The following is a 25,660-nucleotide window of genomic DNA, read 5'->3' as shown; positions in this document are numbered from 1 at the left end:
CAGTTGAGTAATTACGGGATTAAAGAAACTACAAAGAACGAAAATCCGTGACGTGAATACAATGAACACCCAGACACGCGAATTTCGAATTCGCGCTACCATCTAATCACAGAGACTCAACACGCGCTCTTTAATTAAATACCTCTTTTAATTTACATTTAATTAAATCCATCTCATTTTTCATACTCTAAATTACTCTATTTTTTTTACAACGCCTCTTCTTTTCTGCATAATAATCACTTTGAAAAACTCTGTAAAGCTTATTTTTCAATTATATTATTACATACATTGTTACTTCGTGTTCTACATTTATATATATAAGATATAAAAAAAAAAGGAAAAAAAAATACTATTATTAAGTCTCTCATACACGTGTAAATAAAATGTAGAACAATCATTTTCCAATAAGTTTCATCTACAAAGAACTCGCCCTCTTTTAAAATAGATTTTCCATTAAACGTGTTTCAGAAAGCATCGTCATTATTCCAGTAACAAAAGGGTTATTCAATTCCGATAAAAAATGCATCATGCAGTGTAAAAAAGGGTTTTATAATAGACCTGTTTACGGTGAATTAATATTGCATGCGTGTCATAGGTCAATCAACTCTTACCTTATTTTCGAAACGACGATGGGGGTGAACTCCAGTTGATGAAACCCTAATTCCTGCGGTCTTACATCCTCCAGGCTGCTGTATCTCACGTAAGTACAGGGAGGTGTAGAAAATTCTGAAATAGAAAATATTTCAAATTTGTCAATAAATTTGTTGTCACAAATTTATTTTTTACAACGCGATTAAAAAGACCACCGTCGCGATTTTTTCAACTGGTTATCCATCTTGGTATTGATGCAGCTTTGAAAAAAGAAAAATTTGTATTCATCATTCTCCGATGATTTATAACGTATAAATAATCGTAACAATATATATATTTTAATTGATATTCAAAAATATAGATACGAAAGATGATTGAAATTGGAACTTTGTTCCAATAATCCATAACTTCACGATACCTGGAATTTATTTTAACAAATATTGAAATGAATTTTCCATCGTTATTTGTTCTCCACTAAAATTTCGCATCGAATTTGTTTAAAAATCGAACGAAATTATCCATAATCTTTTATAAAACCGGGATTAAATTATTTTTATATCGAGAAAAATATATGAAAAATAATTAAAATTCTATCCAATCTAAAAGTAAAGAATCTTAAAATAGAGAAGTAAATTCAGACTATAGACTATAGATCAATGAATATAAATCAATAATAAAAAAAACAAATAGTAAGAAAGTATAAATAAAGAACTTTTTTCACACAAGAAACATAGATACGATCAAAAAATTAATCTGGATTGATGATTGACTGGTAACTGGACTAAGATAACCTAGAAAAAGAACTTTTAAAGGAATATAAAACACATTATACTCAAATCTTATACAATCATGTATCATAATCACAAGTAGCACAAGTCAATCATAACCAAACTTCTTTTAATACAATCTTCTGACACGATCATTCGTTCAACAAGTCTCGATTATAAAAGTCTCGATACGAGAACAAGTCTCGATATTTCCATTATTTATACAAAGAATCAAAATTCATTTATTTATTTATTTTTATCACTTCGACGTGCAAAAATCCTCCCCACCACTCGCTAATTTCGTATTTGAATCATGGTCCGCGGCCATGAAATTGATCATCACGCATTTTGGACTTTTGCCGGCTAGGCCCGCTTTGTTCGTCGGTGGAATCGCGTGAAAAGCTGAAAGGGGGCGCGCTCGAATAACGAGGTGGCGGCGTTAACGTCGAAAAATCAATAGGGTCGCGTACATTCCTCATAAATAAATATGAATATCTCGTATCCTTTCTCTGCATGGACGAGTATCGAGGGTAAATTTATTATAACCACGGTGTTGCGCGCCATCATGCGCCGATTCTCGATTCCATTGTCGATCGATCGATTCGAATTTCGATTTCTGGCGAATCGATCAACGTGCACGGGCAATGTTCGCGCAGAGCCGAACAGCTTTGACGCTTCGCCCTTTGACGAAAAAGTGAAAGCGGATACTAAAATTTCAATCCATGTTTTTTTCGAAATTTAACAACGATGTCATCGGCTGTTGTGGAATTTTCTTTAATTTGTACATCGATGTTGTGTTTTCATTGATGGGAATCGTGTGGCATTAATCTGGAATTGTTTCTCGACGAAACGAGATGTAATTCCGCGGGGATAAAAAGTTCCATTTTATTTTTCCTTCGCGAAATGCGGAGGATTGTGTGATGGTTCAACTTGAAAATTCGAAATTCAGAAACAATTCGGATAGAATACGGATAGAAGGTACGGAGAGAGGGACAAGGATTCTCTTGCAAAGCCTCTTCTTCTTAAATTCCCAAATGGGGATTCGTGGAAGTGAATGCAACGCAAAAAGATATCGATGAGGAAGAAGGATAGGTTTTGATTTAATACTTTTACGAAATGAATACTCTTTGCGCATAAATTTTTTAAACTTTCGATATATAAATTTTTATAGAAGCGTGACGTTCCTTCCTTTAATAATAAAATTAAAGCATTTCTTTCTTTCCTTCTTTCTTCTTTTTTTTATATATTCTGCGATGAAAAGAGCCATTGACGATGAGGAAGGGATGAGATGTTGATTGATGGAGTGATGAATAAATTTTCATCAAAGCGTGGCATTTCTTTCTTTGATAATAAAATTAAACAATTCATTCGAGTTCTTTTTTAGTCTTCGAATGGAGCGACAAGAGTTACCGATGAGGAAACGTGCCGAACTTGAAACGAAATGAATTTTATTCATTTGTGACATTTCATCCGTGAAATTTTCACCAAATCGTGACGTTTCGAAACAAATAAAGCGATAAATTGAAAACAATTTATTCTTAATTTTCTTTCTTCTTTCGAATTGATGAGGAGGAATAAAAATATGCAAATTGTTTAAAAGGATCAAATTAATTTCTTTTTTTTTTAAATAAACGTAAAAAATATTCCTTGACGTTCCAATTTCAAACTCGATTCAATATGAGATCCAACAATGATAATGAAAAGTACAAAAACCACTTTCGCTCCAACTAAATAACTACTGAAACAAGGAAGAAGGAGAAAAACGATAACTCGGAATAATGCAACTGTATCATCGTTTCACGCATTGTTTAAGTGTCTCGTTGTTAATAAAGGATTATGTACAGAAGAGATAATTATTACAACAAGAATGAAATAAATTCTTTCACGATGAAATCGAATCTTACTTTTTCCCTTTTTCTTTTTTTATTCAGTTAAAAGTATCTTTAAATGTAAATTACTCAAAGCTATAACTTTTATAACCTTTTCTGGATTCCATTAATCTGAAAAGTGCCTACAACACAATTCAACGAGGGAGAAGTTTTACGTAAATCTAGATGAAAAGTACTTAACGATAGTAATCCATTACGCGAGAATGAATTTCGTCTCACTGGCATCGACTTCGTAATTATCATTACGAGAATCTCGTTATGAATTGTTCACCTGGTTTTACGTGAAGCACGATGAAATAACGAGGGAGGGAGAGAAAGAAAGAGAGAGGGAGAGAAAAAAAAGAAAGGAGAAAAAGGGAAACAAAAGCTGCGACAACGAAGGAACAGCGAGCAGCTGCATCGGATTAAATCGCGATAAATCTGAAAGGATTCATCGACTGTACACTCGAACGGATTGAAACTTTTAATTATTTCGTGCATCGTGCTTGAAACCGATCCGTACCGTCCATTATTTTTCTTTCGAAATTCATCATTTATCCCGGGCAAACATTTATCTTGACGAACGTTAAACTGAAAGGGAAAAAATTGGTACACCTTTGAAACACCAATTTAACGCAATGATACTCCGAGAAAATGCAATTTTTCTTACTTAATGATTCTTAGATATTTAATCTTCTCGGATATTTCACATATATAATTTGAGAAACGGTGAAGGAGTCGAAAGATTGACTGGAAAAGAAAAAAGAAGGAAATCAATTACATAGTAAATCCGTAAATTTTAAAAAAGTGAATTATAATATTTCTCTGTAGAATAACCTGCAGCATAAATCTTCCTGATCATTATTTCAAATTGTCTTAAGCTTTTTAAAAAAAAAATTCCTCTCCTGTGAATATCCATCAATAATCGTAGAATGCATTTCGATCGACCAATTAATTCTTTATTCAGTACAAAAAAAATACGATTCACGCATATTCAACTCCATTCGTACAACTTCCTGTAACCCAAAAATATATTATATTAACTGCTCGATCGACACAGAAACGATCAACATCCCCGATCTAAATTTGATCAGTTTTTAAACCGAGTTTATTTCCATCCGTAGACATCTCTCGTTCTACAGCACGCGCGAAACAACTTCCCCTCGAATCGCTTTCTTCCAAATAGACGAGAAGATCGGTTGCACGAGGAAATTTGTCGTGTTTTAAGCCTGGCTGGCGAAAAAACGAAGCGATCCCTCGATTTCGATGGCCTCGAAAGAAACCCGATGAACCTGGCTCGCGCCACTCGAAAGAACCTCATCGATTTTACAATCTACGCGGCCGCGCCCTCCCCTTCACAGGCTATTACCTCCTCCAAGCCCCTCACACCTGATAACTCCGTGTCCCGAAAATTCTCCTCTTTCGCTCCTCTCTGTCTCACGCTTGTCCCGTCCTCTTCTTTTTCCATCCTCCTCCTCATCCTCCCTCGTCCTGTCCATCCCCCCTTGAAAAGCTTCTTTTTTTCTCTCTCTCTCTCTTTCTCTCTCTCTCTCTCTCTCTCTCTCTCTCTCTCTCTCTCTCTCTCTCTCTCTCTCTGTCGACTCGGTATTATGTTCCGCTGATTCGCAGTTAATGAGGCGAGAACAGAGCCGTGAAGCTATCCTGCATAAACCGAGGGTGCTTGCAAATTATGAAAAAAAATTCCTGTCCCTCTTCCTCCCTCTCGAGCTTTTTCGCTCGAGAATACTACGCCTCGTTTTGCTAGGAGGTTTCTCACCGGAAAATCGGAGGAGAATGGTACAAGGGTGTATAGTTTTTTCTCGCGATTATTTTTCTTCTTTCTTTCTTTCTTTTCTTTTTTTTATGGTTCTTGAAGATTTTGTTTCCTCCTCTTTTTATGATGTTTTGATAGCAGTGTGGAATCTAGTGGAATTCTCGAGGTACATTTAATTATCGAAATGTAGTTTCTAATTTTTTTGTTTCATCAACGACGGAAAATTATTGATCTTTTGAATCTAAGAATTTTTAAATATCAGATTAATCGAAGCTTAAAAAACTTCTTTAAAAATATCGTACTATTTATCCGTATTTTTTGGAAATACGAATGACAATACTTAATAGAATAGTTTAAAGTTTATCTAACTGCAGATTTCTCCAAGTATCAAACTTACATATCGTGTTAAATTTCATTTCATTTAGGAAATACGCGATACGAATCATTGCCCATGAAGAAATGGAAATTTATCGTTACAATTCTTTCTTTAAATTTCGCTTCACACTCGACGAAACGACTTGTCATTCATGTTCCCGATTCGTGTTCCGCTATCCATTAATCCCGTCGCAAAAATGAAAATGAACAGGCAACAATTGAACGCCGGGCGAAGATTTTATTTGCGAGGGGAATAAATTTCGTTAAGTAACTTAATATTTTCGTGCACTGGCTGGCACGAGAAATAAGCGGGCGACCAGGCGAAATTACACATCCTATCCCGTATTTTCGTGAAAAACTGCGTGATGCAATAAAACTTTATACGTTGTGTAAACGATCATGAAAACTACATACACACGTTCCGACGCGTGTGAGGCAATTTAAAATTGTTTGCCCTGTAAACGCGTCAGAGTTCCAGACACGTATTTTGCCAGTGAAGTTAACAATGCGTTTCGGGCTACATGTTATTTTATGCAGTTTTCCGAAACCCCCGTCGAAAATTGACCGACCGACCGACGCACTTCTCTTATCATCGATTCGAAGATCGAACCGATGGGCTCGATCCTTACCGGTGTATTCTTTAAACAAATTATAGCGAAGTTATTTTATTTCTTGAGGAAATAAATTGATCGATTGATCGTTCGTTGCTCGAAATATTATCTCTGAATATTTTATTAAAATAAATATTTATAAAAAAGGATGGAGATGCAATAAATTGGAGATGATTTCGAGAAATCGTGTAATTTTTACACATACACACCTTAGGGAATAATTTAATTTTAATTTAACGAACGAAATAATCTCCTTTATCCTTCGCACATATTAAATTTCACAAGTCTTGATGTAATTTCGTAATGTAAACTCTGATAATACTTCGTTAAATACTTCGTCGCTAAAGATTTGATTAAAACTCCGTTAAAAACTCTCGTTAAACTTTATCAAATTCTCAGCAGCCTTTAGTTTTAATACGAGTATCTTTTTGTGTCTTTCTTTCTTCGATAAAAATTAAAAAAATATATTTTTCGATGACAAGTAAGAAATATGTCTAATTTGTAAGAAATTAAAATTCTTGTGTTCGTGTTCGCCAAGTGTACGCGCATCTATTTATTCTACCACTGCCTCTTCGCGTATTTACTTCTCATTAGTGTTTCACATGTTTGACACGTTTCTATCTTATTCAAATTGGCCGCTTCCTTCTACTTTTTTGGCTTCAAACCCTTCATCCAATTCAAACGAGAGAGTTAGAATTATTCGAGTATTATCAGATCCGATATTAAGCTTGCCAAGATAACATTGATCAAGACGAGACAAAAATCCCTTTCGACTGACTTCATTCGTTACATAAGAGAGAGATCTCTGAGCCGCGTGAAAACATCAGACAAGATTTACTGCCTTTCACGACCAGGTGACGACGTTTTATTAATTACAAACTAAATCACCACCACGTCTCTCCTGGTTGAATTAAACATAAGTAAAATCTAAAAATTATCTATTGATTATTCTAGAAAAGAATCGAAAAGTTCTTATTAAATTTAGTCAAATAATTAAATAAAAATCTATACTCTATTAATTTGTTTAAAATAAATTTCATATTAAAGTTATTATATATTATTGAAGTCGATAAAAAATTATTATTTAAACTGTCATAATTAAATCTTGAAACGGAAGAGAAAATATTCCCAGGCAAAGTTTATTAATTAATTAAAATTACCATCGATATTTCTAACATTAGCTTCGAATTGATAAAATTAACAGAAAGTTCGATGTAATCTCAATTATTATTAGGAAAAATGATTTCAAATATTTTTTTTCATATTGATTCTAAACAAAAGCAAAGTGATGATAATATTAATTAAACATATAATACCAGAAGCAGTAAGAAATTAGAAATTTTCGTTCTTGAAAACATTCGTTAAAGTTGATCGAATTTTCACGAATAGTTTCGTCTGATTTTAAGGGCGAACATTATACCGGCCAAAATACACCTCTCACCCCTGCACAAGTTCTATCTCTGCACGATCGTGAATCATGTTAACAATTAATTGAATACGTTGCACCCATGAGACGAGGCGTGCACGGTGGACGAAATTTCCTCGCCGACATTTCAGGCGTGTAACGCGACACACGTGCGTTACAGCGTGACATCCTGGCCGAGGGTAGATTTTCATGAAGCTTTTGAAAATCCAAATTAGCTAGACCGGTGACAGGTGCGTCATCCAGCGTAATTTAAAACGTGGACTGGCCCTCTCCCATGGAATAGCAGGTAATCACACGAAACTGGTACATCTCGCGCGAATAGAACAAGAAAACAAAAAGTGTCAAGGATCAATTTCTAATTTTTGTACGATAATACGAATTCTTACAAATTTTTAAAAAATTGTAAATATGTAACAAATAAATTTTAAACGCCGCAAAAGAATTTGCACGGCAATTTTTTAAAGAGAGATCTAATTCGTCCAAAGATTCAATTAATTCAAAGGTTACGTTATTTTGCTCATAAAATATGAAATTAATTTAACACGAATTAATCAAATACCTAAAAAGAATAAAATATTGTTAAAAAAAGGTGAAGTTGTTCGTCAAATCAAATTTCGTGATTGCACTTACAGAAAAAAAAACACTGCAATTTTCACGATCAACCAGTCGATCCATCGATTCAAATTCAAAGACAAAATCTCCGAAGAGAGGAACTGTTTCTAGCCAAGCTCCTGGCGATCTGGCATCAAAGGACGGTCTGCTGCTTTCAAGAGCGACGTTTGGAAAAGGCACAACACGCCACCGAAAAGGGGTGGCGCGGCAAACGATCCCCTTGAAGGCGGACAAGCCACTGCGCGCCAAGCCAGCCAATTTTTGTGAGTGCACCTTGAAATAATCATAGCTTTTCGAGCTAAGTGGAGTCTCTGGTACCCTTCTACACACGTAGAAACGCGGGGTTTACACGTGGAGGAGGGGAGGGGTGTCTGTGCGGCGAGAGAACCGAGGTGGAAACACGTATATTTCGTCTTTGCGCAACCAGGCTACATGGACCACACCGCGAGACTACTACTCCACTACCCTCTGAGACGGTTGTAAAGATACGAGTATCTGGCAAGATGATGGTCGTGCGGATGCCATATAATATTCATGCAACGATATTGCATCTTGAGTGGTGCTATTAGAACGGGGGGAGTCAGGCATCGCGGTCTCATGGCGGTTTGTTGTTCTCCTGGCGCCTTACTCGCTATTCAACCACCCCTTTCCACGACTCGTTCCTCTCCGAACCGTCGTCGTCAGAGTTCCTCGAGTCTCTTTGCCATTCGTGAAAATGTCCCTGGAATTAAATTTATTACCGAAGGGAATTACCAGGCATCGTTCCCCTTGTCTCGGGTGAATATTATCTCTTATTAAAAAAATTGCACCCCTCGTAATGCTTTGGATTCAGCAATTTTATCTCTCAATTTTTTTTTTCGTTGTTACGAGACGAATTATTTTCGAAAGTTGACGAGAAGGATCGATAATTGCACTTTTGATACTTCTCTTGATCGATTCGATACGATTAACCTAAGAATTTCGTTGCGTTCGATCACAAACATCGTTAAACGATTGTTTTATAAAGATAAGATTAAAGCAGCGATATGATAGACAAAATCTCCATATTTTTCTGCATCGAATTTTAGAAATTTCAAATTAGATTCACGCGATAAGAGCGTGGGACGAAATTATTCTCGAACGTTGCGTTAAAGTAACGAGGAGGCATTAGCGCGCCACGTGACGAAATTCGCGTTAACGACGAAAAATCGTTTCTTATTTTTCGCGTTGGCGTGGAAGAGGAGGAGGAGCGCTTTCGGGGATCAAAAGCGTTTTCGTCCCGCGCCGTTCTTTTTTGGGGGAGAGCGTTTAAGTATTCATCGGGCGTTTTCGCGTCTTCGTGCCTTCTCGTCACTCACCGCATCGCCGTGTCTTCGAAAGTGGGATCTCAGAGGCACTCCGCCCCTATAACCGCCATTATCGCTCGCTTTCCACCCTCGATTCTCGCTTCCTCGCCCTTCGACTTAACGCCCTCTCGTCCGTTTTCAACGTCGTCGCGTCATCGACTCGATATTACTTACCATGTTATTATTCTCGAACATATTAATTCCAAATATTTCGTTTCCATATATATTGCAACAAGTTTTTGCGAAATTCCTAATGTAGATTCATTTCTCACGAAGTTATGAGTATCGAACATTATTATCAATACGTGGAATACGATATTTAAATGGAACTATTCCGATGGTTATTATGTATACAGATTGTATCAGGATAAAATTCTTGATTTAATTTCTTTTTTTTTTTGCATTGATTTAAAAAAAACTGATTTAATCATATCGCGATAATCTCCATACAAAAGATATGAATATAAATTTCTCCAAATCAAATGATTGAAATGGGACAATGGAACGAAATAATTGGAATTAATTTTATCCTTTCATTCTTCGTGAAAAATGCTTAAAAGAAGAGGATATTTAAAAAAAGAAATAAAAGTAATATTAATAAAAGTTTAAATATCGAATAACAAAAACACGTATTATATATTTCCCTGTAAATAAAACAAAAATACGACCAAAAATAACCAATAAACAATTAAATCGCGACATCTCATATTTTTTATTAAAAAAAAAAAAAAAAAAGAAAATCAAAATCAAAAGTTTCCATCCATTAAATCTACCCGCACGCAACACGTCGACGTTGTTTCACAGTAATTGCAATCTCTACTCTCGACTCTACTTTTTTCCATTTTCAGTTACAACAGACGACGTATCGCAACAAATAATTACGTTTCCACTCGGCTCTCTTAAATCGTCCAGCTCCATTTGCCGTCCGCCAGATAACGCCGGATTGTAACGGATGCCGACATGCTAAGAGCTTTTCATTCCACCGCCTACTCTTTCCAGGTTTATAGGATTTCGTGGCTTTTTACGCCGGCTCCTGGGTTACAAGGAAGGAGGAGGCGGTGGATGGGTGCTGGAAAGCTTCCACAACGAAATGGATTGCGGGGACGAAAATCGTAAGCCTGGCAAGTAGCGTCAGAAGGAGCCTCGTCTGTCAAGTCCAAATACTCTTCTACGAGTACCCGCACATTCTGTATCTGACATCCTTCGAAATTCCTGGAAACTCGTGGAATAAGAAGTTGGCCGAAAATCTGAGGAAAATTGGTTACGTTTCGTTCCGAATTTTATCCCAATAATTGAACGTGTCGACGTTTCAATTACGCGCGTGATTTTTTTTTACAACGATACTTTTTAATATCATTTAGTTTGACAATGAAAAGTTGTTAGATTAGAATTTTATAATCTCAAAAAAATCTCAAAATTTATGAATATATAAGCGAGATTATTGATCCAATATTTTCAAAATTCCACGTCGAAATATCGAAATACTGTATACAATATTTTATTTAACCAAAAAAAAAAATAAATAAATAAATAACTACCCCAACAAACCTGGCATCAAACGTAATTACTCTCCGCTCGTCGACCAAAAATCACCAGTTACGAAGAGAAAGAATGGACCCTCTTCTTCCAGAAACAACCTCGCTGGGGACGCATTATTCCAAGTATCATTCGAAGTAAAAATAATCGTGGACGCAAGAGGAACGTTCAAGGAAGAGTTCCCTAGTCGTTCCCTATCCCTGAAGCGGCAAGATGGCTGGCCGAAACAAAGAGCTGGGAATGACGTTGTTTACGAGGCACGATTGTTTTAAAAAGGGACGAAGGTCGAGCATCGTTCCCAGTGGAGTAACGAGGGCGAGGAAGAGGGCGAGAGAAGAAAGGACGAGAAGAATCGTGGATGGTGGGCGGTCGAAGAAGTGCGCGAAGAGGGTTGAAACGAGGAGGAGGAGGAGGGTGAGGATTTCTCTCCGACCTCATCGACTTGAAGACACTGCAGTCGCGAGGAAGGCGGAAGAAAAAGGGAAGAAGATCTCGAGGGGTGGTCGATTGTTTTATTGGGTCGGATTAAAAAGCATACTCGGGACCGATTGTTTGTAATTCTGATGAAAAAGCTGGCCGATAAAGGAATCGTTGCCCGAGGGCTGCACCTGGTGGAAACGTTGCATCAGGATCCCTCTCTCTTTCTGTACAGCGTGGCCGCGAATAAAACGCGCGGATTTAAAGCCGATCTATCGGGACGTGGAGTTTCCTCGAGGGCGGATTGAAAAGAGGCGTCATTGCAACATTGGAAGAGAGATTTTGCGGGAAATTTAACGGGAGATGCTTTTATTTTTTCGATTAATATCTTGAGAATATATATCGTTTCATTTTATGTGATAAATTTTATGCACGTGTTGAAATTGTATTAACATGGTCGTTAAGGGATTAATAATGAAAAAGGGGATAATATTATTTTTGGTACTGCTTTGTAAGATTGTTACAAACGAATTGTATAAATTTCTTTTAAATATTTTCTGTCGATTCTTTCAAAGTTTCGCGAAAGACAAGTGATGAAAAATTGTAAATCGCAGAAAGATATCATTCTTCTTTTTTTTAAAATGTTTCAAGTTCTATTTATTCTAACTTCCTTTAATTTCTGAATGAAATTAGAAAGATACATGTAGTCTTTAGAAATTTTCCTAAAAATCAACTGTATTATTTGTTCGTAAAGAAAAAAACAAAGTTATAAAGAGAAAAATAAAAACTTTTACGTTTTCACGTACAGTTTTGAAATACTAGATAAGATATTTTAAGTAAGGAGGTCAGGATACACCTTCGGTGACTTCTATACGACTTGGTTTAAACCAGGCTATAGTCTGTAAATCGTTGAGAGGAAGAGAAACGTAGCAAAAAAGTACGAGTTATAAATCAGAGCTTTGCTCTCTCTCTCTCCTCGCGACTACTGTTCTTGGTTTACGACATTATCTAATTTATTATCTCGCGTTAAATACTTCTCTGAAATTGTTCCTGCAGTTCAAATTAAATCGTTTTGAAATTAAATTCCATTTAAAAGGAAATTTTAAAAGTACTCCGTAGAGATAATATTTTATATTATTTCCCATAATCTGCGATAAATTTAAATATATAGAAAAAAGAATATAAAAATTTCGATCTGTTTCCATCATTCATCAATTCGACAAATTACGGATCCAATAATTTTACACAACGCAAACGTTTCTCCGACCATGGACGAGGAGACGTCGAGGTCGACGCCCCGCGAGACATTTATTACCGCAATGAAGGATCGTCCAGGATTATTATGCGCCGTGCTGCATTCTTATGAAACGCTTAATCGCCTTTGTTCAACAGCCTTGCGCCCCGCCAATTCATTCTGGAGCACGATCGTTGGAGAAGAAGCGTGGCATCGTAAAAATTTCACAAAGCTAGATTAAACATTAACGCCCCCCTCTGGAATTTCTATCTCTCACTGAGAGATGCGGTACAAGTCGAAATATTCCTTGTTACAATATCTAATAATTCATAATTTAACCCGTTGAAAAATTTCAGTGTCTATTTTCACGAATCTAAATATGAAGTTTCGTCGTCGAAATGCGTGTTCAACCACCGATATGATCCTTTTATCGAGGAAACTTCGTCCGATTTATCCGCCATTTCTCTAATGAAAAATTTTGCACTCGAGAAAATTGGAACAGTGTACTCTTTCCATGGATACATATTTCCAAGTATCTGCCACGAATCGGAATTATATATATATCGGCGATTTCACGAGAACGAGTTTAAATGGCTTCCTTATTAATCTGCAAGTTTCACAATTCGTTCGAGACGAGCTTATGAATACATGTTGCAATCACTGAATGTGGCACAGCAGGTGAATTTTTATGCCGCATTTAAATGTCGTGGCTCGCTACTACCGTGCTATTAATTCCCTGGATCGTTCCGCTTCGAGCTACGCGAAAAAGAAATGGGAAAAAAAGCAAAAAAAAGAAAAAAAAGAGACGCGACATTGGAATTAAAAACGCTGAAATATCTGTTATAAAAGCTGCCAACGAAATGACGCCCTGTATACATTTGATGGATCAATTTATTCGCGACTGGACTCGAATTGAATTCCTCGAAACGTTTCGATTCGAGACAATTTAATAAATCATACCGTTTTATTATGATTAATTTAATTTACGATAATTAACGGGAATGTCAAAATATGTGGAATTAACGTTGCAATTAAGGTAATTTATAACAATTATTGAGAGTGTAAAAATGTAAAAAATATTTCAAATTTTAAAATAAATATGTTGTCCACATTTTTTTCCCCCCTTTTTTCCTTCCTTTCGATAATTTATACACGTGGAACAACTGTACGATGTTTAACGAATTCTAAATCAAAACTTTAAAGTATAATCGCGAAACTATTAACTCTAAATCATATTGCTCAAAATACTTATCCAAATAAATACTCTCCATTTAATTTCATAATATTTAAAAATTGGAAATATACTCTTGAAAATTTACAATTAGATAGATTATAATATAACACGATCTTTATATTCCAACATCACCCACAAACAAAACCCACTACCGACCAAAACCCAGTGCACAAACAGAGAATCGCGGAAAATTCCCAGCAATTAAAATCCCTCGAAATGGACGCAAATAATTTATGAAAACGTCCACATCCAACTTCCTACGAAGCATATAAACTCGCAATACATTTAACTCGGCTCCGTATTCCGAAATTTCCTTCGAATTAAACACGATGATGTCCCGATATAGGCATTAAAATCGAGGCTAACTCGCGAGGGGGTGACCAATCCATCGACTGAAAGAGAGAGAGAGAGCGAGATTTCAGCAAAGCGTGAAATTTCCAGTAATTTCGCCCGAACAATGAATAATAATTCAGGAGTCATCCACTTGTCGAACAATTCACGACGACCGTATGGCGCCACCAACGTCCCGCTAATACATCGCAGGGGCTCTCGATAAAAAGCAACCACTCTCTTTCCCCTCTCCTCGCGCGTATATCAGGCATACCGTTCCGCAATCACGCACACGTGGAATCAAGCCTCCCCCATTGAAACGGCCAGTCATTATTCACTGTCCCACGACTCTGTTTCCGCTCCCCATTAAAGACAGAAAATTCACCCGAAACGCACTCTTTTTCCCCACCGATGCACCTTCGAAACCAGAGTTATATTCGCGTCACCCCTTCCGCCAAGCCGGAACCATCGATCACCCGGAAAGCATTAATTAAATCTTGTTAATTGATCAATCGATGCCTGAAATTACACCGGTGTGATCTAACGCTTGATCGTTGTCTCGTGTCTCGCCTGATACGCCATTTTAATTGGTTGTGTATGTGTATCTCTCCTATCAAAGATTCCTCTAATTTTTTTTTTCTTCTCGCGTTCCAGTTTCTATCTTTATTCGAGTCGTCGATGCGGATTAATCTGATTTTCGAGCGATTATTTCGAAATGAGTTGGTAATGGAGTTGGAGGACAAAGAAGAATTAAAAATATCCTTGTTCTTCGAGCCTCGTTATTGTCACGATGTATCGATAAAACTCGAGCGATGAACTCGTGACACCATTTATGACTACGCCGATAATTATGGATTATTCTCCGTTGCTCCATCTTCTTGAAATTATGGTCTTTGTTCAATGAATATGTAGGTATCGGCTAGGATCCATTTTCTATGAAATTTAATTATGCACGTTTTGTGACGTTTCGTAAGTTTTCCTTCGCTTTTATCAGAATAACGCGAATGATTATTAATAATAGTATGAGATTGGAATCTCGAATAGATATTTATATATACGTATTTTATTAACCTAAATTGATCTTGAAATTTTATACAAATTAGTAGATTTTCAATTTGTTGTTTTTTTTTCACAAGTAAAATTAATCCATCTGATGTTTCTATTCTACCGACGAAGAAAGGCTTGAAATGCTTCAACTCTCAAGCGCAGATGTTGGAAAAAATGAATTTCTTACTATTCAGAAAAATCTCGTTTTCTCTTTACGCGGAAGGAAATTACCTCCGTCCAGCCAGATTGAAACATCAAATCGAAAAACAAATCAATGCTTCAAAAATATATAAAGTAAGAAGAATCAAATTTTCTAAGATACGATAACGAGTCCGCGATATCTGGAATGTTTAGACGTTAAATTCTGTTGTCAAAAAAAAAAAAAAAAAGGAAAAAAATCACGGGAACGCGTTATCGATGCACTTTTTGATTCTATCCTTGACACGGGTGACCCGGTTCAGGGAAGTCAATAACTCAATAACCGGACGGGCCTGGCAAACAAGTAATGGATCGATATGTTTGTTCGTCATCCGCGTGATTGATGATGACCAACATGGAACGATGGAGAGACACGAGAATCTGGCCGGTCGCACGTGACAGACCGATAAATTTCAACCTTTCGCTAATTCCACTTTTTCCCCTCCCGGCTTTTCCACGAAATTGCCTAACTTTTGACGCGTTCATCCACCACAGGTACATCCAGCCCCAACTTCTTTGATCGTCACGATGAGGGATTACGGTTTGCGGTTCAATCTCGTTTATTCCTTTTTCTTCCGACTCGCCGAAGGAGAACGTAATTGGATTAGCGAATCTTCAGGATCGAGTAAATTCTTTTTTCCTTTCATTTCACGAATGACGAATGTTTACTCTTCAGCTTTTGACGAATAAATCGGGAAAAATTTATCAAATAACAACTGTTGAGATACGGAATATTTTTCAAGATCGAACGAGAGATCGCGATGAAAGTGAAATAATTAATATCCCCGCGTTTAAAATCCGTTAAATCCCTTTTGTAACATCCTCGAATAATCCCCGATTCACGCCCTCCTAACTCGCGCAACGATTATCCAATTATGAATTAATAGCTGGTCCCTCGTCAACGAGTGTTCCAGAAATTAAATCAATCGATGACGGCCGACGTGGCGATCGCCCCCTCCTGATCGAGACCATCCCCGAACCTATCAATTCCTCGTTGACACGTAGATGGGTCGGTGGAACAAGCAAGGAGTCGATCCAATCTACGGGATCTACGCGTGTCCAGGAATTCTCCGGGTACGTGGACAGCGGATTATGGCAGCTGGCATCTCGGTGGACTCGTAAAAGTCGTCGTTCAAGGTGGCAGTAAATTCAAAGTGCGGAGAAAGATTGCTGAGCTGGCCGAAACGGAAGGGGAAATCGTCAGCGATCGGGGAATAGAAGGTGGATTATTACTCGTCTATCTTCCGCCCGACATTACCGAGGCGCGTTTCGGTTAATCCGGTGACGGTGACACTGATTCGTTTTGGATTAACTCTTCTTCGAGGAGGCGTCACATCTCGGCTGATGGTGTTTCCGTGTCAGGTTAAATAACACAACGGGGTGCGGCCTCGTATCTCGAATAAACCAATTTAAGAGTCTCGGAGTTTTGGTGCGCGTAAGCGATCAGCGAGAAAATTTAGCAACTCGATAATATTTGGTGAATCATTTTGAAAAAGAAATCTCTGAAATTTCTGATATTTTAAAAAAGGGATCTGTTTAAAAAAGGAGAATCATTATCCTACATTATATTTATTCTCGGTTGTTAAATTATACGTGACGAACGTTCGACGCGAATATATAAATCGTTTATTATTATTATTGATTTCAAACGTATAGATAAGCATAAAGCGAAAACACGGTGAAAGCACTTCATCATGTGATATTGTGTTACGTGGGAAGTATCCTGAGATTCATTGGTAAATAAACCACGGGCCGGAAGGTAAGTTCTCCGGTAATCATCAATTATATACGTCGGGGAGAAAAATCGATACCGTGCAATGCGACCTACAACAGCGCTGGACATCTGAAACTTACCACTTACAATTACTAAACTTCGGTATTCGGTTTCTAAAATATGCCGCTACGCGTATATATTCGCTTTTTTTTTAATATTCTGCCCATACGATAAAAAAAAGTATGTATCGCAATTAACCGTCCCAAGACTTTGATTTTATTTCTTACTCGATAGTCTAGCAAGTCCAGCACTTGTAATGCTGAGAAATTTCGTGAAAAGAATCTTCTCACTTTACGTATAGACAATAAAATGATTGAAGATCCATATAAATCCAATAACAATTTATGAACTATTTCTAAACATTATATGTATAATACAATTATTACGTAAAAATTTGCGGGCCACGCCATCGCCTTTTGTCACCATATGAATCCGTATGAGGCGAATAACACTGATCCCGGCCTAACGTTAAACTAACAAGTGTTGAGCTAACAGAGACGCGAGGATCTTCTTCGCGGGAAAGCCGATTAAAGTAAAACGCACAAATAGTCGAGGAATCAGAGAGTTACACGGGGGAGATTGTACGAAGCGATGAGTCGTGAAGGCAACCGAGCGGAAGCGCGTTGGATGAGCGCCAAAGATCGAACACGAGTGTCTCGGTTGTTGATACCACACCGATGCCCCCGACAAAAGGGATTACAAGCGAGTTATCTCGAAAAGAAGCGTCGTCGCGACGATATTCGCAATTTATTCCCGTTATACCGCGGATACGAACAGATGGCCGGGTGCTCGATCACGGATCGGATCGAGCCTCTCCCGGATTTGCCAGATTTTATGCAGATTTAACAGATAAATAGATTGCGCCCGATTGTTCGTGCGTGTTTTACGCGGATCTACCGATCGCTCACGCGTCTGGGAGTATTTTAATTTGCAAATATTGTTTCGAAACTGCTGTGGAGTATTTATCGATTTTTTTTCCTTGTTAATTGTGAGTGTGTAAAGTCATCCTTAGATTCCTCTAAGTAGAAGTGTTAAGTACAAGATCGAAGTACTAACCCTTATTCCCGAATAGGTGCAAAATATATACGGATACACCTGTTTTAAAAAATAAGAATGTTGTTAGAATGCTGTTATTATTTATATCATGAGCACATTTATTTTTAAGACTAACAGCTATACATATTTTTTTCAACTCATAAAATTCGTAAAAATTCATGCAAAGATATTTATTTTTTGTGATGTACCTCGTGTTATAGGGATTTTTAATTCGTTAAGAAAAAAAAAGGTAGATAACAGGTCGAAATTTTCGAAAATTCTTCCACGTCTAAAAGAATTAATATATTAATATCGCAGACTTATCAGAACGCTCTGTACATTCTATTATACATATTTTTACCGTCTTGAGGTAAATGTACATCTGGATGCAGGACGAAAGGAATTTTCTTTCTCGGCTAATATTCGCTCGATCGATCGATCCATCAATCAGTAAAAAGCAAAGCATTGCCGTGTTCTGTCACTCTATTTAGAATGGAACGAATCGACGGCCCCACGGAACTCTTGATGGATATCTCCATCAAGCTTTTGTAAGAAGAAAAATAAATAACGCGTATAAAACTGTGCTTCTCTTTGATCCTTCGATGTGTAGCAAGTATATACATTAATCTTACATTGGTGGCGATCCTTTGAAGAGAGGGTTCCGCATATTTTAAAATACAAAAGGGATTTCAGACCTCGTCCTCGCTCTCAAAGGATTAACATTTTTATAGCGTCCGGTATATTCACTGGTAAATTCGTCCTGTTAATTTGCGCGGTCAAAGGACACCAGGTGGACCATGGTTCACTTTTTTTCGGTAGCAAACGTTTTTTGATACGTATGAAATTACTGTCTCTCCCTCTTTCCTTCCTTCCCTTTCTTTTCTTTCACTCTTTTCTTTCCAAAAACTTGATTGACTCCAATTGCAAACAAACTAGAGGACAAAGTTACATATACGTTATATATTCGATTTATAATTCTAATCTTCATTCATCGACTTAAACGTTCGTCAAATTCTTCTTAATATTCCTTCCCCAATTCTCTCTTCTTTGTAATCGAAATCATCTTACCATCGTCTCGAATCGGCGAAAGGGCTCACGAGTTTCGAGACGGATAGTCTAAACAACCGGAAACGGAAGGAGACGACGCGGATAACGATCAGAAGGTTCATTAAGAGTAGATCGATGGATAGGCAAGCGGACATTAGCCATCGGGCACGGGGCTATTGCGCTGAGAACACACCATCTCCCCCGGCTTCATCGATTTCCGGATTTGCCGACGACTCAAAGCTCGCCCTGCTATTTCTCTTCTCTTCGAGAGAAGAGAGAGAGAGAGAGAGCTGCTCATAAATTCTTGCACCGGGAGGAGGGATTCGTTCGAAGGACATCGGTTCGAGCAGGGATATTAAGACCCGCGCCTCTATCAAAGGATGATCAAAGGACCGCGTGTACACACAATGAGCAACCCTGGTCTGGTTACATACAACGGCCGTTATGAACCATATTTGAGGTGAACAAAAGGCGAGGAGAGGTAATTGGCTGCGTCAAGAGTACGAGCAATAAAGTCGGGCGAAACTCGGCTACTGTTGATGGCCGGTTAAACGGGATCCTCGAGGATGTTCGCATGTGTTTAGATGGAAATGAACCAACTTGCTGCTCACGTGGGCTGAAATTATTACGTTGTCATAGAATTTTTCGAGCTTTTCGCTTGTAGCCGTCGAGTATTGATTTTACCCGCTCGGTCTACGCGCGGTCTGATAAGATTTTCGTTTAATTGGAACTTGGTGAATGGATCGTGATTGAATTAGGGGGGTTTGAGCCGAGAGTGAAGGGTGTTCAAGGGATGCTCGTTGGTCACGTATCGCGGTACGCGGTTATGGGATTTTGGCCCTTTGGCCTGGTACGTATCTCCACTCGTTTTTCCAAAAACAAGTTTAAATAATTTTTTAAAAACTGTCTGTTTAATAATTGAGGATTTCAGTTTTAAATTTCGCAGATATATATACGTTCATTAAGCATTCATCTACAAAGAAAAATTGTTAATTTAACACGAGTATGAGTCTCTTTTGTAGGAATGTTACTTTTTTAACTTTCTGAAAAGATATCGGTAGTTAACACTCCGTAAAAGGGATCCGAAAAGTATCCCGTCAGAATTACGGGAAAGTGGTGCGTTTTCTGTATTGTCGTGGAAATAAAGAAAAAAGAAAGAAAGAAAAAAAGAGATCCTTCAATCGCAGGCGGGAAAATACGCGGGCAGCAATCGTCAAAGGCGGATGCAACGGGCAAAAATATTCCTTTTCTCCTGTCTATCCATTATTTCGGCACAGAACGTAGCTATCCATTAGTCTGAAAATGGATTTTATAAAATGCTTTCACGTCATCAACTACGCGATATTAACAAAATGGACGTCTAGGCACCCTGCCACGTGATAGAGAATTCGAATTTAAACTAGGGCTGCGCTTTCTAAAATTTTACGCGGCATTCGATGTGATCTCGATTTAACGATCGTAATAATTTTTCCAAAGTTTATTCAAAAAAGAGAATCGCGACTTGGATTTTATCGAATTTATTAAATTTTCTATCGAGTTTAAGGGGAAATCAATTTGTTGCACGATAGGACAGATTTGAGAATCGAGGGTCGACATCGAAGGGAGACATTGTCGGCTTTACAAGGGATACTAACGCTAATGAGACTTGCCCTCTTGAAGAGAGAGAGAGAGACAAGATCCTTGCCAATATCCTTGTGTTTGCGTTAAACAGACAATCTGTATACTTTGAAGTATAACGTTTTCTCTTAACGAATATGTACGAAATTTGCAAAAACGGGATGTCTCTCGAGATTTTTAATTTAAATCGTTGGCGGATTAATTCAACGTTTTTATTAATTTATACATCGTGATAAAATGATAAAATATTTGACAATATTGAATTCGTTCGTTTATTTTGTTCGTATATTCTTTGAGCAACGAATAATAACAATTTAATTAGGGGAAAATTATTCAATCGAAATATTTCCTCTGTAGTTTCATTCTCAAATCGAATATTCCAAAATAATTTTAACAGTGATATCGTTTCGGAATTTGACCCGAAAGGGGCGCAAAGATGATAATGGAATAAAGGATATTTCGATCAAAGGAAATTTTGATAAAAGGGATAAAATCGGCTCAACGGTTGAAGGAAATGCTTAATCACAGAGGATTTAATCCGGTTAGACATCCCGTGTTAATGCTAATAATTTTGGCATTCGACTCGGAAATCTCGCTTAATGTAATCTCTGTATTAGCTACCAATCCCCCATTTTATCCCATTCGATCCTCAATCCTCGACTGCCTATCTCAGAGTACAGTCATTGGTGGATCTTACTTGAATTTTCCCACGATAGCTGTTAATATCGTTAAATTGCAAAGCCGATATCAATCATTCAAAGTTTTTCTTTCTAAATTTTTTATTATCACGAAATGTGCAACAAATGACATATCTTCATATGACAAAAATTGTTCTAATATGTGTATTATACCATATTTAAAAAAAAAACAAAATTTAAATTTAATTTTAAGATCTATTTCTCTTAAAAATATTATTTTTAGGATTTTTCCCCTAAAACTGTTGATTATAAAAATATAAATTGAAAACATTTTCTCTTTTTCTCCAAATTATCCGATATGTTAAAAATATCGATTCCAACCAGACTATTCCTTGTATTTCCGGCTGACGTGTCGTGAAAATTTGCCATTTCCTGTGCAACGCAGGAATATTTGTAATAAATCACTCCAGAATACCGTGAAAAGTAAGTAAAAATATTTCTAATCGTGCAGAAATCCACGCGAATCGTGTATCCGTCGACCTGTAAAGTTCGATAAGAAGGCAAGCGATAAAACTAGACCTTAAGGACACTAGACCAAGGTGGTTTATAGTCTTCTTAAATCGCAACCACTGCCACGAGGGAAGTTCATCGAAGATGCGTCCAAAAGTTTTGCGAAAATTTTCCCTCGAGAAATACGAACATTTTAAAACGATCGATCATCATTCGAAAATATATATTTCTCCAATTATTTCCCAAAAATCCAAAAGAATTCCCTTTTTTAACTCAATTTTCGTGGATAAATTTCATAAAAATCGATACACGAATTTATCCAAAATCCCCGTTACGTATCATAAAAAAATATTTCGATGCAAACGAAATCAATGCCTGAAAAAATTTTCAACAATCATCTTATCGCGTTACATGGAACATAATGAATATATCCAAACAAATACGATACCCATCTAATAAAAATTAAATAAAAAGAAATTTTAAAAAAGGCGCCCTCCCACTTCTTCTTACATTAATTTCCCCTCCATTTTCCACGACACGGTCTCGTCAAGGTTTAATTACGTGGCGCATCCTGTTTCGATAAAAGTGTTCCGGAGAAAGAGGCGCGCGAGGACGTTCGTGACGGGGACGTCTTGTTGGACAGGGAACAACACTCCGTCGGTTGACGGAGAGAAAGAGGGAGTCAAGAAGGGACGTGGGTGGCCGGGGTGATATTGATTTTGCAGCAACAAACCAGAGGGGGGAGGGGCCGCATTTCATAGCTCACGGCCTAGGGCCGGGTTTGCAGGGAGAGCAGAAGCACTCGCAAAACAGCAGAAGTTAGCGAAAAGTTCCGAATTTTCGTGATAAATGCAACGATGCGACCAGCTGCGCCGAGTAAACCAGTTATCGACCATAAAACACACACACGCGCGCGCACGGCTTCTGTGTTCCGCTTTCTTTTTTCCTTTAATCGATTTATTTTCTGCTGGTGTTGCGACACAGGTCGTTACTGTTCCAAGTTATTAATCGTGGATAGTTGGAGATTGGACCAAATTTTTTGGACCCCGAAGAGATATCGATAGATGGAATCGTCGAGGATTTTTTTTTCTTCGAATGAATATTAATATTGTGCGAATTAATTTTTTTATGATAAAATGGAGATTTTTCAATAAGCTTATTCCATTTTCTCTAAACTCTGGATATTTTTGTAAATATTGCATCGTGTTGGAACTGATTTCCGTTTGTTGAGATCTTTACGTAATTGTGATATTCCAATTTTAGAATCAGACTTTTAATCGAGAGCAGATAAAACACTATGGCCGATAAAAATATCCAGAAATTTATTTAAAATAACTTTCAAGAGACGCACCAGTTTCATTCAACGATACTCTTCCCTTGATTAAAATATTTAATAAAGGCAGCATTAGTTGAATGGCTTGCATCTGAGACTCCAAATAGTCTCGCATTTTGTATCTTTTTCAATTTCGTAAAAGACAATGTTCATGTATAAAATAAGCGAAATAAATTTGGATAAAATTGTCAATTAATTTTTCAACGACTAATTTTCTCGTTCCCCCTGATAATATTATTACAATCGAAACAAATCATAGATACTGATCGCTAAAGGTTTCTTCACAACTCTGAATCCTTATGAGGTACATTTTTTATCCCCGTATCTGATTCTCCGTCCCATTCCCACTGCCATTTATCAAGAGGAAAAAGTCAGCGAAAAGAAAATATCTTGTACGCGCTTTCGTGTACGAGAAAAGGTTTTGATGTTTAAAGGTTTGCATACTTGGCGTCCAATTTATTTCTTCAATCCATTTCGCTCTTTCTTCTTCCTCGCCAGCAGGATATTTTTACCTTTTCATCAATACCAATTTGTCTCTTCATTATTTATCACGACGAAACGCCTTTTCGTATTTCATTTCCCTCCTTGTAAAACGGTCTTTTCATTATTCCTTCTTTCGAGTTTGTAGAGATCAAGTCATATATATATTTGAAAAAAAATTTTAATCAAAAAACAATCAACGAGTATCTTAATTCATCGCTTTCCCTTTCCACTTGGTCTCAACTTGAACGTGCGATATTAATACATTTTGTACTAAATTTTGAAATTATTGTAAGATCAATCTTGGACTCGTGCCATCTTTTAAATTCAATTCCAAATTCGGCAATCAAGATGTGACTGCGTGAATCATTCAAAATCGAATTCAAAGGTTACCCAAATCTCCTCCCTTCCAAGAGTTTCACTTCCAAAAAAAATTCCAAGTTCCGGTCGATCTGGAATCCGGTTTGCGTAAACAACGAGGCCAAGAATCCGTGAAATCTTCCCTCGAAAAGGAGTCCATCTCGTCCGTAAACTTGGGCCAAGATGTCGAATCCGCAGACAAGTTGGTGAATTGTCGCGGAATACGGGCTTTCAAAGTTTTCGCCGATAAGGAAGAAGATATAGGAAAAAATGAAGCGCAACCAGCCTCGTCGACAAGAAAACTGCATTAGCAGAAATACAACCGGCTTCTGTCAGTTGCCCTGTAAGAAGTTTCGGTTAGACAAAAGCTAGGGGTGGAAAAGCTTCTTTGACCATGGTGGCCAATTCGAGGTATTTGCTCCTCATCCTTCTTCGTCTCGTCCTCTCTTTTTCCGTGTCTCTATCGGCCCTTTCTATCCGGCCACCTTCCACCTAGGCTAGATTGGATTTCACGGGTAAAATGAATTACTAATAAACTTTGGTCGGTCGGATCTATCGGTCGATTGCTGTTACTTGATACAGTCACTTGAGTTTGGCGGGCGAATAAAAGAAAATTGTGTTTCTACCGCAGAATTCTTTCTCTATTTTGTTCTCTTCTTCTTTTTTTCTTTTTTTTTTTTTTGCGATTGTACGATTATTTCCTTGAGAGACGACTTTGAACTACGTTTCTCCTTTTCTTATATCGAAATAAACGCGTAGCGTGATCACTTATTTTTTAATTACATATATATTCGACAACGATAACCATCCAGAGGAAAGAGTTATCCGTTTTATCCAATGGAAATTATATATTTATATTCGAGAGAAAGAAATTTCATGTATGCACTATTATAGACTCGAGATCAATGAAAAAATATCAATCATTCGATCAAATCAATGAAAATATATCGAATAACTTCATCCTGATGGAATATCATTTACTCGACACAAATAATTAATTGTTGAAGCGTCTGACCAAGGTGTTAACGTATCGAAAATATGGTTTTCATTTCTCGTTGGCCACAGAATGCCTTTTCTTTTTTTTTTTCTTTTCCAGCTCTATCCGGGGACAGCGGGTTTTTTTTCCTTGGCTCTGCCCGCGATGCTTTTCCATTTCCAGCATTGGCCGGTTTTGGCAGCGGAGTTCGTTAACCCGTTTACTGAAATCCCACGGAATGAGAGACGGACGATCGGGCTATTTTTAAATGGAACTGGAACCGACAGTGGAATTAGCCACGGATCGTCGAAACTTTCGCGAAAAACCGTCGAGATAACTTCTTTCCCCTTTAATATTAATTAACATCTCTGCTATATTTTAATAATTAACGCTGATTACAAAACCATACCAATTTCTTTTTAACATCTGTCAAGATGATTAAGACAAATACGATTAAATTTGTCTCGATTAAATTTACATCGCTCCAATAATCGAATAAGATTGAAGAAAATCGAGTATTATTATCTCTGCATAAAATATTACAA

The 25,660-nt window shown here is 37.3% G+C and overlaps 1 protein-coding gene across 3 annotated transcripts in view; it reads right to left on the bottom strand.

Annotated features, from left to right (window-relative positions):
- The window catches only part of LOC107992927 (uncharacterized), a 190,395-nt gene that overhangs the window by 124,595 nt on the left and 40,140 nt on the right, over nucleotides 1-25,660 (bottom strand). For all 3 annotated transcript variants that reach the window (XM_062084199.1, XM_062084198.1, XM_062084200.1), the window contains exon 4: nucleotides 612-726. In XM_062084199.1, the coding sequence (XP_061940183.1) occupies nucleotides 612-726 (115 nt within the window). The remainder of the gene's footprint in view (nucleotides 1-611; nucleotides 727-25,660) is intronic.

This window comes from Apis cerana, linkage group LG14, assembly GCF_029169275.1.
Source record: "Apis cerana isolate GH-2021 linkage group LG14, AcerK_1.0, whole genome shotgun sequence".
NCBI lineage: Eukaryota > Metazoa > Arthropoda > Insecta > Hymenoptera > Apidae > Apis > Apis cerana.
The sequence above is the reverse complement of the archived record's forward strand: the minus strand, read 5'-3'. Positions and strand labels throughout refer to the sequence as shown.